Consider the following 16,810-nt stretch of genomic DNA (forward strand, 5'->3'; position numbering starts at 1 on the left):
CATCGCAGTAATTTGTTTAAAAAAATTATCAAAACAGGATCCTGGGAAGTTAAATCATCAACATAGCTCATTTTAACACCATCAAAATATGATCGTACAAAGCAAAAACATCAGAGGGAATCATACAAAGTCTAAGTCAAACAAACAATTGGTTTCAAAACTATCAATAAGTCTAACTTGTTTAAAATCAAACGTTGTATTGAAAAAATATTTAAATTTATTGATATCCCACCTTCCCCATCATAACCCCCCCTGCCTTATATTTAATCACTGCTAGTTTTATGAATAATCCTTGTTTTTTTAGAGGAAATTCCAGAGGAGGTAGAATGTCAGCATTTACTCAACACAACAAACGCATATGCCCAAATGACAGCAAATGGGTACTTATCACAAGCCTTTCCTGTTGAAGATGTAATACCATTTTTATGTTTCTTTTATGATAAAAACAGGGTATTCATTTACAACTTTAACAAAACAGACAATGGCAGAATTCTTAAAGATTTTGGCATATGTGCATCAATTAGGTTAGGTACTAAATTGGCACATGTGGTATTGATAGCACATCTTACTTGACTTATATGTCTGTGGGTAGGTGTGTGGGCATGCTATTGTATACTTGTCTTTAAAAAGCCTGCTGTAGATGCTTCGATTTTTACAAATTTTGTATTGATTCTTTATATTGCAGTTTTGTCAACCCAAATGTTTTATTTTTGGATAATTTAGGTACCCACAAATATACCAGGTTTGCCTCCACCACCGGTGATAACATGCACCACAGATCCGATGGAGTTGGAAGAAATTAAAAGGACAATATTTGTAGAAAACATTCACGACTCGGTATGTCTGCAATGTTGCTTTAATTTCATATATGTTTGCTGATACATGCAGCACTTTTGATTGGCTTTTAAATCAAAGATTTTTAGCGCTTTTCCTAACTTTGATTCATTATTAACTATTTGGTTCTTGCTGGAAATTCCTTATTTGTGGTATAAAGCGAATGTTATTTTTGTTCACTTGTTGATCTCTTTTTCTAGATTACCTCTGAACAGTTAATGGCATTCTTTTCTGGAGTTGGTGAAGTTAAATATATGCAACTTTGTAAATCTGAAGAACAAAAGTAAGTTGATTCGAAGTTAAATTTTTCATAAAACTTACAGCACTGTAAAAAGGTTTGTTAACATCGTGGTTCGTATTTTTACCGCGCTGCACACGAACCACGAAAGTCCACGGTGCATATTTTTTTACTAATCATTGACTCCACGAACGTTACATCGTGGCTTACACGATTAAAGATTAAACTTTACATTGTGGCGTCCACAATAGATTTATTGTATTGTTACAACAACAAAGAATAAATTACTTAACAATTAAATTAAATTTAAAACCAGCAGCGATAAAAATGTTTAACATTTTTTTTTATTTGTTGGTAGATGTAGTTATATTATTAGATTTTGATCCTTCGTCAATTGAGCGACGACAAAAAGTTGTTTAAAAATCATGAAAATAGGATTGTAGAAAGCGAAAAGATCGTTGTAGATCGTTTAGATCGTAGAAAGCCAGACTATCGCCTCAGGTCATTTAAAAATCGTGAAAACGGGATAGTAAATAGCTAAAAGATCGCTATAGATCATTTAAATTTCAGAAAAACGGCATTGTAGAAAATATTGCTGTAGATTGTTTAAAATTCATGAAAAAGCACAAAGCAAAAAGGTCACTGTAGAACGTTTAAATATTATGGAAACAGCATTGTAGAAAGCGAAAAGATCGCTGCACATCGTTTAGAAACAGTAAAAACGGGATCGTAGAAAGAGAAAAGATCGCCATAGATTGTGTAACAATCATAAAAACGGGATAGTAGAAATATATCAAGCAAGAGCAAAAAACATGCTTCGTTGAACGGGATAAAAGCTGAAATAAACAAATTAACTTTCATAACATATTTTTTTGAAGGAAACAATTAAATTATAATTGCTATACAATAACAAGAAATCATGGATCTCGCGAAAATGATCGTGGGACACACGATCCTTTGTGAAGATAATGATATTAGCATGGAGGCCACGATGCAATGTTGGAATTTTTGGTAATCGTGGAGACCACAATGGCATTGTGGTTCGCATGCACCACAATCGTTACATGAACATGTTAACAAACCTTATGACAGTACTGTGTGTTGTTTTTGCCTTTCTGTCAACCAAAAATTTGTTTAATGCATATTAATTTTCTGACAAACAAATTGTTTAGGAAGTCATTTTCTGTAGAAATCAGGAATACTTAAATAAGTGAGATAAAAGAGTTTTCCCAAAATTTTACTTATGTTAAAGACATTATGGTTTTATGAATTTTCAGAAAATTTTGTTCGATTTTGATTAGTGTTTAAGATTTTATGGCCCTATTTTGGGGCCTGTTTTAACAAATTTCTGAGTCTTATGTTTGAAATTATATACTTCATGAAATTAGTGTTACATCTCCTTTAATTTCGTATGGATTCTGAACTCTGCTAAGTCCAATTGTGTACCAGTTTTTCTTCAACTTATGCAAAATTCAAGGTACAAAACCCATCTTTTATACTGAGTGGCTGACTGAAAAGAAAACTGCTTTTAAGTATTGATTGAAGTCTGTAACAGTTGTGTAAAAAATTGTTATTAATTCTTCTTAGATATGCCTTCATTGAATTTTCCATGGTTGAATCTGTACCTACTGCTCTGCAGTATAATGGAGTTTTATTTGGAAGTCGTTCTCTTAAGTATAGTAATTATTATTGTTTTTATACCTTAATCTATCTAGTCTAAAATTTAACCTCTTGCAATAAAAATTCATGCAATGGTTTATTTTTAGAGTAACTCATGCGAAGAGCCCCGTTGTGAAGCCAGAGACTGAACGGATTGCAACAGGTAGATCTACAATAAGAACTATGCGTGATGTTGTAAAACGCCCCACTTTCGACCGTAAGTTGTTTTTTGTAGTTTCTTTCTTATTAACAATAATTTTTTTTTTAGAAGAACTTTAGTTCCTAATGAGGAATGTAAGGCTCAAGTTGTGCTATAAATAATCTGTAATCCTTGTATTTTCTAATTATATGTACCGTAAAAACATTTTTTTGAATAACTCAACTCGAGTACAACAATATGTATTATTTGCTGTTAGATCGACCATTACTGAGATGTAGGTTAAGATATCTCAGGCATTGCATCGTACAGCACTCCATCGATGATGTAATTGTGTTGGAAATATATAGCATAAATATTTTATTTTATTTCTAACATATCACAAAAATACTAAAACAGGAATTTCCATGTTTACATTTTGTTGCAGGACCAATTAGGTATGATAAAAATTAGCCAGCTATAATCCTAAACAATTGTGCGTACTATTATTTACAAAATCGAAATAAATGATGAAATATTTACTACTCTTTTTAGGTGAAACAAGATCAAGGTATGATATTTTAAAGTTATTTTTCAATCTTTTCCTATCACTTTTTTCCCAAATGCATTTTTTCTTATTTGTGTTAATTTAAATTGGAGAACTGAGGACGAAGATTCGATCCTAAAGATTTTACATGAGTACTTGGAATAAGACAAGTTATAACGTGTTATATTAATTTATAATCGATTGCTATTACTATCATTCTAAAAGAGACTGTAAAAATAGAATTTATTGTATATGAACCTTGTTGTAAAATAAGATAATAAAAGCAAGTAAAAACATTTTTGCATATAAATGTGATTTCTGTAGTTCATTATTTTTGCCATATTTTTCAAGATACAAAACTTTGTCATCTCAACCTCACTTCCCCAACTTTTTCTTTCTTTTTTAATTAATTAAGATTTTTGGGGACAGTTTTTTCATAATTTTAGTTAATTTGATGTTAAGTCGATTCCAAACGACTCCACTGGTAATTATAGATCGCCTACAAGAAGACGCAGTCGATCTCGAACCCGACGATCCAGATCTCGGTCCCGTTCTAGACGTCGCAAGTCAAGGTGCTTGACCTGTCTGAACCAGATGTATTTGGGATGTCAAAATGTTTCTACACATTATTGCATTATTCATATTGTTTGATTATATTTATTTATTTTGAAGATATATAGAACAAATCAGATCAAAAAACAGTTTTAACTACAATTTTTAATAGATTTGGAAAATGTGAATAAAACAAATATCCCCGTGAAAACAAGAATTGTGTAAATTTCTTTTCTTTCTTATACCAGTGCGTTAGGATAAATGTAATGACAGTTTTTTCTATTTTCCACTCTACTTTTTGTATTAACTGTATGATGTAGTTCATTGCTTAAAATACTGTGATTGCTAAGAATTTAAAATGACAGGTCAATTTAATTTTTGGGGGATCAAAAAAAAGTCTGAGAAGCAATGTGGAAATCTTTAATTAAATTTTGAAACTACTTAAACATATGAAATTTAACCATTGGCGAGGAAAACAGCATATTAATTAAGTAAAAATTGACTTGTTTTTCACAATTTAATTTACCCACAAGTGATATATGAAACTGTTTCTTGAAGCTTGTTGTAAATGGTAATTGTTTATTCGCTTTGAATTTTAGCGGTTATACACTTTACGTTTTGCCATATAACTACACTCTTGTTGAACTACGTGTTATTTTCGTTGCGTGAATTTTAGGAGCGTCTTTTTTTTACTCGTGGAAGGCACAATAAGCTGCCAGTGAGTTTTACTGTTCGTTTTTTTTGTATCTTGACAGTCAAATGTTAAATTTCGGCAGTCATTGACCGTTGACAGTCCGTTATTTTGAGCGCTTTTAATTGTTAAGAATTTATGGTGTCCAATGTTTTGATATTTTCTTAGGTCTAGATCTCCAAAGCGTAGAAGGTCCCGTACTAGGTATTAAGTCTATCATTTTTCCATTGATGTATATTAGTTAAGTAAATTGAGATACATTCTTAGGCCAAAATTCATTTCTGCATAAATTAGTCCCCACTTCAACAATTTTATGATCTTTATTAAATGGACTATATAACCATGCAGTCTTATTGCCGTATGTTCTGCCTCTTGTGACAGATCTTTACCTGTGGCACGAATACTTTTTGAAGCTATAAAATGGTATGATCGCAGAAATGTAGAATGTAATTTCCTAAAAATAAGTTGTCCTAAGTCCCTGTGTATTAACAAAGCTTGGGCACTATGTTTTTTATTTGTTTATATATATATTTAAATATATGTTTTCAATAAGTCCCGATCTGTTGTGCCTTTAAATTATTTTCTACTTACCTTTACTTACATACTCCAACCTAATATTATATAACAAACGTGACCACTTTCATGTTTCTAGACATGATCACCTGAATGAAAAATAATATAATACATGACTTTGAATAGAAAAGCACATTGTACAGCGTAAAAGTTCTAAATCCCTAATAATGCAATTTAGTTTTTGTGCTCCTGCTGTTGTTTGAACAATTCAAAATTTGTTTTTTATTAATTTTTAGATCTCCAGTGCGGCGAAGAAGAAGCTATTCAAGGTAGTATATACTATTGTTTATATATTGACAAACGAAAATCTAAAAAGAGGGAGATTTTTTTTTAACCCTAACTTTTTGCCAAGCAACTTTCTTTGTTGTCAATGAACAAAACTTAATAATACTTATCTTTATAATTATATTTTTTTAAAACACTTAACACAACCACATTTTATTAGGTGAGTTTTTGTATCTTGTTCTTCTTATCATTTAGTGCAGCTATGGACAAAACAAAAACAGGGTACTATGATAATTCATCTATTACGTGTCCCTGTGTTGTACGAGTAGCTTTTAAATCTATTGTTTTTGTGAAAATCTTAATAGAAAATGAGTTTTTATTTACCTTTGTGGATAAAAAACTTGGGTGGTAATTAGAATCATTAGACTAAATAGTTCTCTTAATAGAAACTGCGACAGTAACTGTTAAGAACTTATTTATTGTTGTATCATGTGCAACAAACCAGCTTATATTAGCTGTTATTTATGATTGAAGGTACCAAAAGCTAGATTGATTGAACAAGGACTTTTATTTTATGTCTAAAATGTTAAAATCAACACATCGGTAAATGTAATTTTACATTTGCTGTGTAAGCATCTAATTTTGGATATTATTTATTATTTCACAGATCTCCAAGACGCAGTAGTAGACGAAGTCGCAGTCCATCTCGTTCAAGGTATTTAAAATTTGTTGTTGTTGTTTTCCAGTCACTTAATAATCTGAATTGTTCAACTGACTTCTAGATTTCTTATAAAAGATATGATAAAAGATTTAATTAAAAAATGAAATAAAAATGCATATCCATATAGTTTCCCAACCAAATGTTGTTTTCCATTGTGGAAATTTAATTTCGATGTAAGTTTCTGTATTTTTAAAGCAACTTAATGTTATTTTACTTTTTTGAATGGACGTAATTACAACCATTGGTGAATTGTTGCATTGTGTTTTTATCATTTAGTGCGGCTTTGGACAAAACAAAAGCTGGGTATTATGATAATTCATCTATTATGTTTTCCTCTGGTTGTATTCCATTCTCTGTCAAATTAACCTAACTTAAAGGAGTTTGGGGGAGTGTTAGCCTGCAAGCACAATAGGGCCAATGATTACAATAAAAAAGGAAAATGTCATATAATCAAAATTTTTCCTATTATTCAAATCTGACCATGGTCATTAATAATATTTCCAGAAATTTTTGTAATTATTCACATAATAATGCTTGGTGTTATATTTTTGGTTTAATTTTCTTTATCCTGACTTAGCAAAGGTTGTTTTTATGAATGATATTTATTGCTCAGAGTGTGGCGATTGAGCGACACAAAACATCAATCAACTTTAAAGACACTTGTCAAAACTTAAACTACATCAGTTCATCTGATTTAAAAATATTGGTTCTAGCATTGAATTAATATGGCAGTAACGATATTAAATTTAACATAATTACCAGGTATTTGCAAATCTAAAATTACTAGTAAAGAAATCTCTTAGCATCAGATTCGTGATTTCCCTTCTTTATAGATCTCCCAGACGAAGCAGTAGACGAAGTCGAAGTAGATCTCGCTCAAGGTATTTACGTTCTTTTAAATCTTCCGGGCTTGAAATTACAGTTTTTTAACTTCCAGTGGTTTGATCTTTTTTGTTTGTTTTTGTACACTTTTGGTTGTTTCACACCGCACACTGCAGCACGTTTTAAATGAATTCACACTTCCTCTAAAAATTCACGCTGTGCCATAATGAATGCAAACTCACACTTTTCACTTTCTTCAATATTCATGTTTGTGGCTGATTAATTTGCTTAGTAATTTTTTGTTCACTTCATTTTGAGTTACCTTAACCAGTCTTTCAATATATGGCAGCCACGTGAAATAGAATTTTAGGGAAAGCAAGTTTGTACTTTCCATATTTGTGTCTGATCAGTTTCCTCCATAATTTTTTGTTCACTTCTTTTTAAGTTACCTTAAACAGACTTAAAATATGGAAGCTACGTGGAACAGAATTTTTAGCAAAGCAATTTTATACTTTTACATTTTGTGGCTGATCAGTTTCCTTAACAATTTTTTGTTTGCCTCACTTCCACACCCTCCAAAACCTTCAGTAAAACCTGTTTATATCTTCCAGCTTTGGTGTTAATCAATTCCCTCGATCAATTATAATCTAATACAACAAAACTTTTGCCAATTACCGAGCTATAAATTGCCCCATACTATTCAAATTAGTTGTTAACAGCTAACTAACATCTTCTATAAGGTAGGGTTAGAATCAATAGGTTTAGTACACAAAATTAAAAATCTGCAATGAATAATATGTATCTACAAAATAATTTTATAAAAAGAGACAAAATTGTAACTCGGGTATTTGTTATTTCAGGTCTCCAAAACGTCGAAAATCAAGATCCCGTTCCAGGTAAGTTATAAGTTAGATTTTTGTTCTAGAAGCCGCTTATATTTCTTTCACATCACATTCACAAAAATAAATACATGCAGTATTTATTTTTATTACACCAATGTTTTCCTAAAATCGTTCAAACAAAAATATATCTAACTTTGGTTAATTTATTTACTGGTGTCAGGTATAATGCCCTTAATAAGGTATTTAACTTATGAAGGACAGTGTTTACTTCTACCCATTAATTTCTGTTGATAATGAAAATAAGTAAATTTATAAATAACTGCTATTTAGAGATCGACGCAAAAGACGAAAGTCTGTTTCCAAATCTTTATCGCGGTCTCCTAGAACACGATCCAGGTATGAAAACACTTTTATTTCTCACGAATGAAGTGTTTTTGATTGGGAAGCCCTGCATGGAGAAGTGCATCTATAACAGATGTCAAATCTTTACTATTTGTAAATTTACTTCATAAAAAGAACTGCTTGAAAAAGAGATTTTAAACTTCTTTTGAACTTCATTTTTATTAAATTCATTTAGAAAAAAATCAAAATCAAGATCTCGTTCTCCTGCAAGAAGAAAATCCCGGAAATCAACTTCCAAGTCTCCTGATAGATCATCCTCCAGGTATGTATATGATCACTGACTTGTTGTTATTTGTCACTTGATACAAGTTGTCGTCAGAATTTGATTAAATTACGATTTCTTCATTATCTAATAAAGAAATACTGTATGTTGGCAATATCACAGATACTAATGTGTTCCATTTTTCCCAAATAGACTAGAAATGTAATTTGCGAAATTCCTATCTTGAAAATATGATAGTTCTTGCGTGCTTGTGTATTGGGTTCTTTGTTACCTTGGTTGTTTCTTTATCTATTTTTGGTTTTGTGAATTCTGAAATGGCTAAGTTATACAAATTGTATAATTAAGATCTTCCTCTTCTTGTTTTTTTTTTGACTTTTACAATTGGACAAAAAAATTTAAATTTGTCAAACTTCATTACCTAAATGTAGATAAATGTTGATTCTACATGATTGCTTTAATGATTTGAAGAGAATAAAGTAACATAAATAAGTTAGATAGCAATTCTGCAGCATCAGCTTCAAAGTATTGTGGATTCGCCTGTTCAACCTTATTAAATATTATTCGTATTTTTTAATTAAATTAATAAAAATGTTTTGCCAGGACTGATTTCTGCTCTAAAGAGGATAAAAACATGGCGAAAAGTGCGCACCTGACTGGAAATAAAATTGAACAAAGCAAAAACAGAACGTTAAAGAATTGTTGTATTTCCTCAATTTAAAGTTGAGTTTACTGCCGTTTGCTACGAGATGTTTGGAAGCAGATTCGATTAAAAAAGAACAAATGTTTGTTAAAATAATCACCTCAAAGTTTTTATTTAAGATTTTTTTTTTTTTATATAATCCAAATCCTGAAGCCAATGTTGTTTTCGTGGCTGTCAAAATTAGATGGCTACGTATTTGGATCTAGATACTAAAAATATAATTTTAACAATTGATATCTAAATTATTTTGTAGTTGACACTCAAGTTAACAATTAAAATATTGACGTTTTCCTTAATCTGACTTTTACAGCGGACAGTTATAGCTAGCTAGCTATTTACAGAGATATGCAAAAAAATCACAAGTAAAAAGTTACCCTAAAATAAATTGTCACACTACCTATCCAAACTGAATATTGTTTGTAGTACCCATCTGCTATTGAATTTTTTAGAATTTATTACTTTAAGAGGATTTGGTGTGGATTTATTAGGTGAAATGGAAAATGATGTAACAATCTTTTTATAATATGCTATGAATATTCTCACTTACTATTCAAATATATTATAGTTGTATATCATTATAAAACGTATTTTTTCTATTCTTATGTTTTTATTCCATACATTTGCAACATTTGATACCTATATTCTGCAAAAATATTAAACTCAAAATTATTTGTGCATCGTTTTTTTTGAATAATGGAAATATAATGGTAACAAACATGTGTCAGATATATTAAAAAAGTAGCTAGGAAAAGTTGTTTGCAGGCTGGTCACTTAGTTTACCTCAATACCAACTTAAAAGAATGCATCAGGGTGAATAATTTTTTTTTTTTTATGTTATAAGCTAAAGTTACTCATTCACAAACAAAAAGCACTGGTATTTCGTAGCACGTTTTCAAAAGCATTGACGAGTGCTTACGTTTCGGTGTGTTTAAAAGTAGAAGTATTTGATGCTGCTTTTACAATGCCGGATCAGATGTTTAAAATTATTGTTTAGTTTGTGCATGCAGTATTTTTTACCATTGATAATCCTCTCAACCTATATAACTTGATTCATTTTTTTTTTAAAGTCAGCAATGCTTTTCCTTAGGAAAAAGAAGAAAGAGAAAGATCGAGAAAAAGAGAAAAAGGAAGGGAAAAGCAAGAAAAAAGAGGAAGGAGAAGTCAAATAAAAAAATAAAGACAAGGAAGCAGAGGCTGATGACCAAGGTAATGCAGAATTTGATAAATATTCTCATTTTGAGACTACACGTTCTTTGAAAATGTGTTCGAAACATCTTGGAATTACTTGACTATTTACTTGTTGTATTAATTCACAGCTTACCCACTAGCTTAAATAGCCCCACAGTCAAAGACCATGGACACTCAATCAGAGTGAATGGATACTTGGGCACTAGGCGCTTTTCGACACTAAGTTAAAGTGGTGTTTCTTCAGATTAAGCGGTTAATTAAGCACTGGATACTTAATCGGTCATTGTGGTATACTGGAAGTAAATACAATCAAACTTGTACTAAGAATTAATAAAGAATCAAAATGGCTATTTTTGTCATATTTTTTATTTTTGTATTCTTAAAGAGCTTATAGAGCTTATGGGAAAATAAATGGGACCTTTTCTCACAAAATTAAAATCTTGATATCTCAAAAGCATTGTTACCTGGTATACCTTAGTATGTTTGGGGATTAAAAGTAAACGAAGTTATAAATAAAATATTAAACATGCTTAACCCTCAACGACTGGTGTCCTTGAGGCAGAGCGTTCACCATAAACTGGTGGGTTTGTGGTAGAGCTTTCGCCTCCAGTGCGGAAGATTGTGGATTCAATCGATGATCGAGTCATGTCAGGGGCTATAAAAGTGTAATTCGATCCTTTCTGCTAACGTTCCACCAATGAGAAAAACAAATCACTTATATTATAAAGTGTTCTTTTTTAAACCCTAAATACGTGTTTTTAAAGCGTATTTATCTCGAAAATTCTTACACTGTATGTTTTGCAACTCATATTTGCATAAAAATATCAGTATTCCTTTGATGTTTCTTTATTTCATGAAGTAAAGAGGAACTTAGTACCAAAAAATTTAGATGTCAAGTTCACGTTGTTTCATGAAACTTGAAGTTTTGAGTTTGAAATAACACAAACTAAACATGTTTCCACTTTGAACTAAGAAATTATGTTCAAAAATTAATTCATGTTATTTCGCGTTAGTCACCATTGAAAACTAAGCTTAACCCTATTCGGTCCGGGGTTTTCGAACATATTTTGACCGGGGGGTGATTCCCTCTCCCCCTCCCCTTCAATAACCTTTCATGGGATTGTCTAAATTGAATCAAACTTGGCACACTTATAGTATGTCAAAAGGAACAAAATGGCGGCAATAAATTTTTGCTTGCATTACCACTTTTTCCGTGACGTCATCAGAAGCTATAAATTTGTTCAAAATGCCACTATCTGCTTAAAATTCAATTACTTTAGTTCTAGAGCGAATTTTTACATTCTGTTTGAAGTTTCTGAAAGCTAAATAAAAGTTATTTAACATATTTTCCGGTTTTTACATAGATCGTATGAAAAATTGCCGAATATTGCCCGAAAATCCGTTTTTCCGATATTCAGGTAAAAATTTAAAATTTTACCCGAAAAAATCGATAAATCGGATTAACTACGTAACTAATACATGCAAAATGTTTCTTCTTGATAAAACAAAGTTGTGTTGTAAGTTTCAAGTTCTAAACATAATCCTAACAAGAGTTTGTTTCAAAAAGGTATTTAGGGGTAGTTTCGAGTAATAGCCAATATCAAAGCCTCTAAAAGATATGGGACCTAAACATTTTGCATGCTGGTGTCTAATGCTTTACACGGCACAAGTACTGCTTTAAAAGAAAATGAGCAATTTTTCGTTACTTTTTCCTTTAATTTTTATTCTTATCATTTTGTTACTTTTTCTATTATTATTTTGAGCCCGAAAATGTAACGAGTCCGTCCTCAACTTTAATATACTTTTCATATATAAAATTATTTTTTCAAATTAGTCGATTGCCACGCTCGCAAATTAAGAGGAAGTATCTCTTGAAATAAAACGGCTGAAACACCTTTCCTGAATTTTATAATCTATATAATAATACGCCAGTTCTGTCTGTTTGTCTGTCTGTGACTTTTGCAAAGGGGATAAAATTTCTTTATTAAAGTCTATAAAACATCGCCTATAAATTTGTTCTGTAAATTAACAAACTTTGACGTTAGAGCAATATTGACGCCAAAGGAAAGTATATTAAGATTAGTAAAGCCACTGCATTGCACTTTTAAATTTAAGGCTAAATAACTGAAAAACGGTTGAAAATAACTAGGGACTACCTGGGACCAATTTGGGTAAGTTTTCCAAACCTAGGTCACCGAATCTGTTTCGGAATGGACGGGTTAATGGCGTCATAAAAAAACCTTTAAACCCTAATATCTCTGCATCCGTTTGTCAAAAGTACATAATCCTATACATTTTTTTGATCAGCGTTTCAAGATCTATACGATGAAAGCAATAGGTATACAAACTTATAAAAATTTTTTTTCGATCTTGATGAGGCCATTGCTGATTTAAATTTTTAAAACTCTCCTTATATCTCATTAACTGCTCATATCAAAAGCACATGATCATATATATTTTCTTGATCAGCGCTTTAATCTCTACACGATAGATGGAACGTGAAAACAAAACTTCTAAATTATTAATGGTAGGTTGCTGACGTCATCAAAATTTTTATCCTGCCTCAGTGGATTTTTCCACGGACCTTATCGACCAGTTTGAATAATTATGACGTTATTCAAAATTTTATAATAGTTCTATGCTTTTCAAATAAGGATATTCAGATAGAATATCAAATTATCATTACAAAATTTGCATGCAGGTGTCTAATAGATAAATATTGAAACTCAATAAGTATTCTAGCCATGCAACATAACATTAAAGAGTTATTAAAAAAAAACCCGAACCGAATAAGGTTAAACAAGCAGCTATTGTGCTTAAATGTTTTTCATAGCTCAAATTAGAGCTTTAAAAGCAAAATAGCACATTTAGCATTATTAGAAACTGAAAAGGCTATCCTGGGTAAATAATAACTGTGCTTTAAAATGGAATTGTTCTCATACAACAGACAAGAAAAGTAAAAACCTTTTTGGTACAAATTCGAAACTAGACCTTATTACTGCAGAGATTGTGAAGGTTGTGGTTTTTCTGTTTGTTCTTCTGAGCCTTGAGAGTCGGTAAGTCGAAATACTATTCGATAACAAATTTATCTTACATAGTTTTATTTTACATCAATTTGGGTAATACGTGTTTCATATATCCTGGGTACCTTAACACTTGCATAGTAAATGCTTTCCATTTCATATGGCGCGTATTAATGTGCAGGATAGATTGTAATCATATATAGAGATGAAAATTGCTAATTTGTTTTTGTAGGAAGTAATATGTTGTTGTTTTTGTTGTTATTTGAGCTAAACAGCCTACTCACAAAAATCTACACGTTTGAAGAAGGTATTACGAATTTATTCATCTAGAATTTGTGAGTTTGTATACACCCCCTCAAAATGTTTTTTTATATTCTGGAAAATACCTTAGAAAGTACTGGTTCACACAAAAAGTTATTTCCAAGTCGCCATTTAGGAGTGTTTCTTCTTTCTCAAGTAAATCTATTTTCTTTCTTTAACATAATATTCCGAAATGTATCTAGACCAACTTTAACCAAAGCTTTGGGTATTTTCCACCTAAGGCTAGGTAACTTCTGTAACAGATTTACCAAAGCTATGAGTGTATACCATTTTAAAAGAACAACAGATTTACCAAAGCTATGAGTATATACCATTTTAAGAGAATAAACATTTGCAACAGATTTACCAAAGCTATTAGTATATACCATTTTAAAAGAATAACAGATTTACCATAGCTGTGAGTATATACCATTTTAAGAGAATAAACTTTTGCAACAGATTTACCAAAGCTATGAGTATATACCATTTTAAGAGAATAAACTTTTGCAACAGATTTACCAAAGCTATGAGTATATACCATTTTAAAAGAATAACAGATTTACCAAAGCTATAAGTATATACCATTTTAAGAGAATAAACTTTTGCAACAGATTTACCAAAGCTATGAGTATATATCATTTAAAGAGAAACTTTTGCAACAGATTAACAAAAGTTATGAGTATATACCGGCTTAAGCGTAGTAAATTTTGCGGGGTTTTTAGTGCCATAAGTGAATTTTTTTATCCTGCAATATATTAAAATCAGATACTAACTGGTTTGTGGAAACATATTAAAAATCACAACAAATAGAATTTCACAGCACACAAAGAACTGTGTAATTGTGTCATCACACAAAACCGTTTTGTCTTTATTCGCTTAAACAAATGACGTTTTGGGTAAAGGTTAACTTCGAACGATGCTTGTATTCCTATAGTACCCGATGTTGTGTATATAAAGTAAGCTAGGTGACAGCACCAGCTGCAATTTATCTATACTCCTGAAACAAAAAAAACAATGTTCTGTGGACGACATTTGTATACTGTCACTAAATAGTTATTTAGAAACACATATTTATTTTTGATATTAATAAACATAAGTTATGATATGTTTTTGCTACTTCCTTGTCTTCTAGAAATGAAAGTTCTAGGGCAGAGATATTTTAAACTGGGCCTGTTCTGTCGACCTCAAAATTCTAAACAGACTCTCTGTTAAAGATTGACTTTGTAATGTATTTTACTTATTTTTGGTAGAGAAAAAGAGCGAAGCGAAAAAGTCGAAAGATAAAGTATCAAGTGACGAATCATCATAAAAGTTAAAGAAAAAAGAAAGTTTGTGAATACTTTACACGAACTCGTGTACTGTGTGTAAAATATAGACGTAGTTCTTACATTGTATCGTGATATTTCAAAAAATTTACACAAAAGAAAGTTCGTGAATACCTTACACGAACTCGTGTTCTGTGTGTAAAATATAAACGTAGTTCTTACATTGTATCGTGATATTTCAAATAATTTACACAAAAGAAAGTTCGTGAATACTTTACACGAACTCGTGTTCTGTGTGTGAAATATAAACGTAGTTCTTACATTGTATCGTGATATTTCAAAGAATTTACACAAAAGAAAGTTTGTAAATACTTTACATGAAATCGTGTTCTTTGCATGGAATATAAAAGTTATTTTTGCACTGACGTTGCAAAGATTTTAAACGAATATGGTACAAAATTTTCTTAACATAAACCCATAAACTCCAGAGAACTTTGAGAATTCTGAATTCATCATGAAGAAGTGCACAAAGTGAATTCATTTTTCCAGCAGCACTCAAGCCTATCTTCAATTTTTTCTAAAAATGCGAGTAATTCACAATGTCACCAAATATACATTCCACAGATATTCTCACTTTGCTCATGGCCTCATTTAACGGTCTTTGATTAGTAGTATATTCGCATCCTTAAAGGGTCATAGTATTTGTGGACGAATGAGGCATGCAGGATAACCATAAATGCACAATAACTGTTCATGAGGAGAATGTGAATGTTGTAAACTTTGAAGTAATCCGGAAGTATTCAAAAGATCACAATCGCGTCTCCTACCCTCCGTAGGTCCATACAAACTCGCAATTTAACCGTTTAGTCCAACAACGCTTTAAAATTTTATCCATTGTATATAGCTTGTTGACATCTTTTGGTTCGACATATTGGACGGATAGTTCCATCAACAAATAATCCCCAGCAGAATTTTACTCATGACCAGCATCAGCATACTCTCTGAGCTTTATTAAAGCTAAACAATTTTGATTGAGGTCGCGCAATTTGTACTTAAAATTCTGATAAATCAAATTTACACGAAGTTTGAAATTATACTTAGTTCTAGAACGGATCTCCCAAATCGATGGATCATGTCACCATACCCACATAGATAAGCGGTTTTATATATATCATACGGTTGTTTTGTTTTGTTTGAAGATGAGATTGTAACAGGTACTGGAGATGAGCAATAACTTATTTTGCTACTTCCCTCTCGGAAAAGTCCGCAAAAGTGTAGAAAATGTATAGCAATGCCCACATGGACAGAGTTTTTGTTGTTTACACAGTTTAACTCAGCAAACGTTTTTGATTTAGTTAGCGTTGATCATCACATGTCCTGTGATCGAGGATGGAACTCACGCAAACGGGCAAAGGTTCCGGCAAGCAAAAATAACGCGCAGATCAAAATAGAAGTCCGTAAATTCCTGTATTGTAATAAGGGAAGCCCTAGGTGCAACGTAAAAGACGAGTGCATATTGAAAGTGGCGCAAGATCTATGCTGAAATTTGCGCAGGACTGTATTTACTATGATTAAAATTTACCACAGGCTTTTTAACAGCGTTGATCAAAACATCCGGTGAAGTGTTCATCTTATATTATACTCGTTTTGAAAAAGTATCTACTCTGTTAATGGCTCCACGCACAACCACGTCCCCAGGGGTTCTTGCCTTATTGAGATGTAGCCCGAGCGCTAGCGGATTTGACTTATCAGGCAACAAATCCTGAGGACGAGGATGGTTCACGCAACTCGTTGATTCTTACCTGTTGGGAGGCTGAAAAGAAAGAATGCTTTTTGGCACTACTTCTATTTGTCTTAGACATTAATTTT

General features: G+C 31.5%; 1 protein-coding gene across 1 annotated transcript; it reads left to right on the forward strand.

The window, feature by feature from the left end:
• Window positions 1-280: 280 nt before the first annotated feature.
• Window positions 281-8,380, forward strand: LOC130612822 (splicing regulatory glutamine/lysine-rich protein 1-like). Its single transcript, XM_057434171.1, has 14 exons — window positions 281-411; window positions 724-837; window positions 1,035-1,117; window positions 2,660-2,746; window positions 2,839-2,948; window positions 3,423-3,438; window positions 3,909-3,986; window positions 4,826-4,861; window positions 5,467-5,499; window positions 6,123-6,170; window positions 7,010-7,057; window positions 7,859-7,894; window positions 8,171-8,236; window positions 8,287-8,380. The coding sequence occupies exons 1-14, from the start codon at window positions 367-369 to the stop codon at window positions 8,378-8,380; spliced, it is 894 nt and encodes a 297-aa protein (XP_057290154.1). The 5' UTR covers window positions 281-366.
• The last annotated feature ends 8,430 nt before the right edge of the window (window positions 8,381-16,810 follow it).

The sequence above is a fragment of the Hydractinia symbiolongicarpus genome, chromosome 10 (assembly GCF_029227915.1).
Source record: "Hydractinia symbiolongicarpus strain clone_291-10 chromosome 10, HSymV2.1, whole genome shotgun sequence".
Lineage (NCBI taxonomy): Eukaryota > Metazoa > Cnidaria > Hydrozoa > Anthoathecata > Hydractiniidae > Hydractinia > Hydractinia symbiolongicarpus.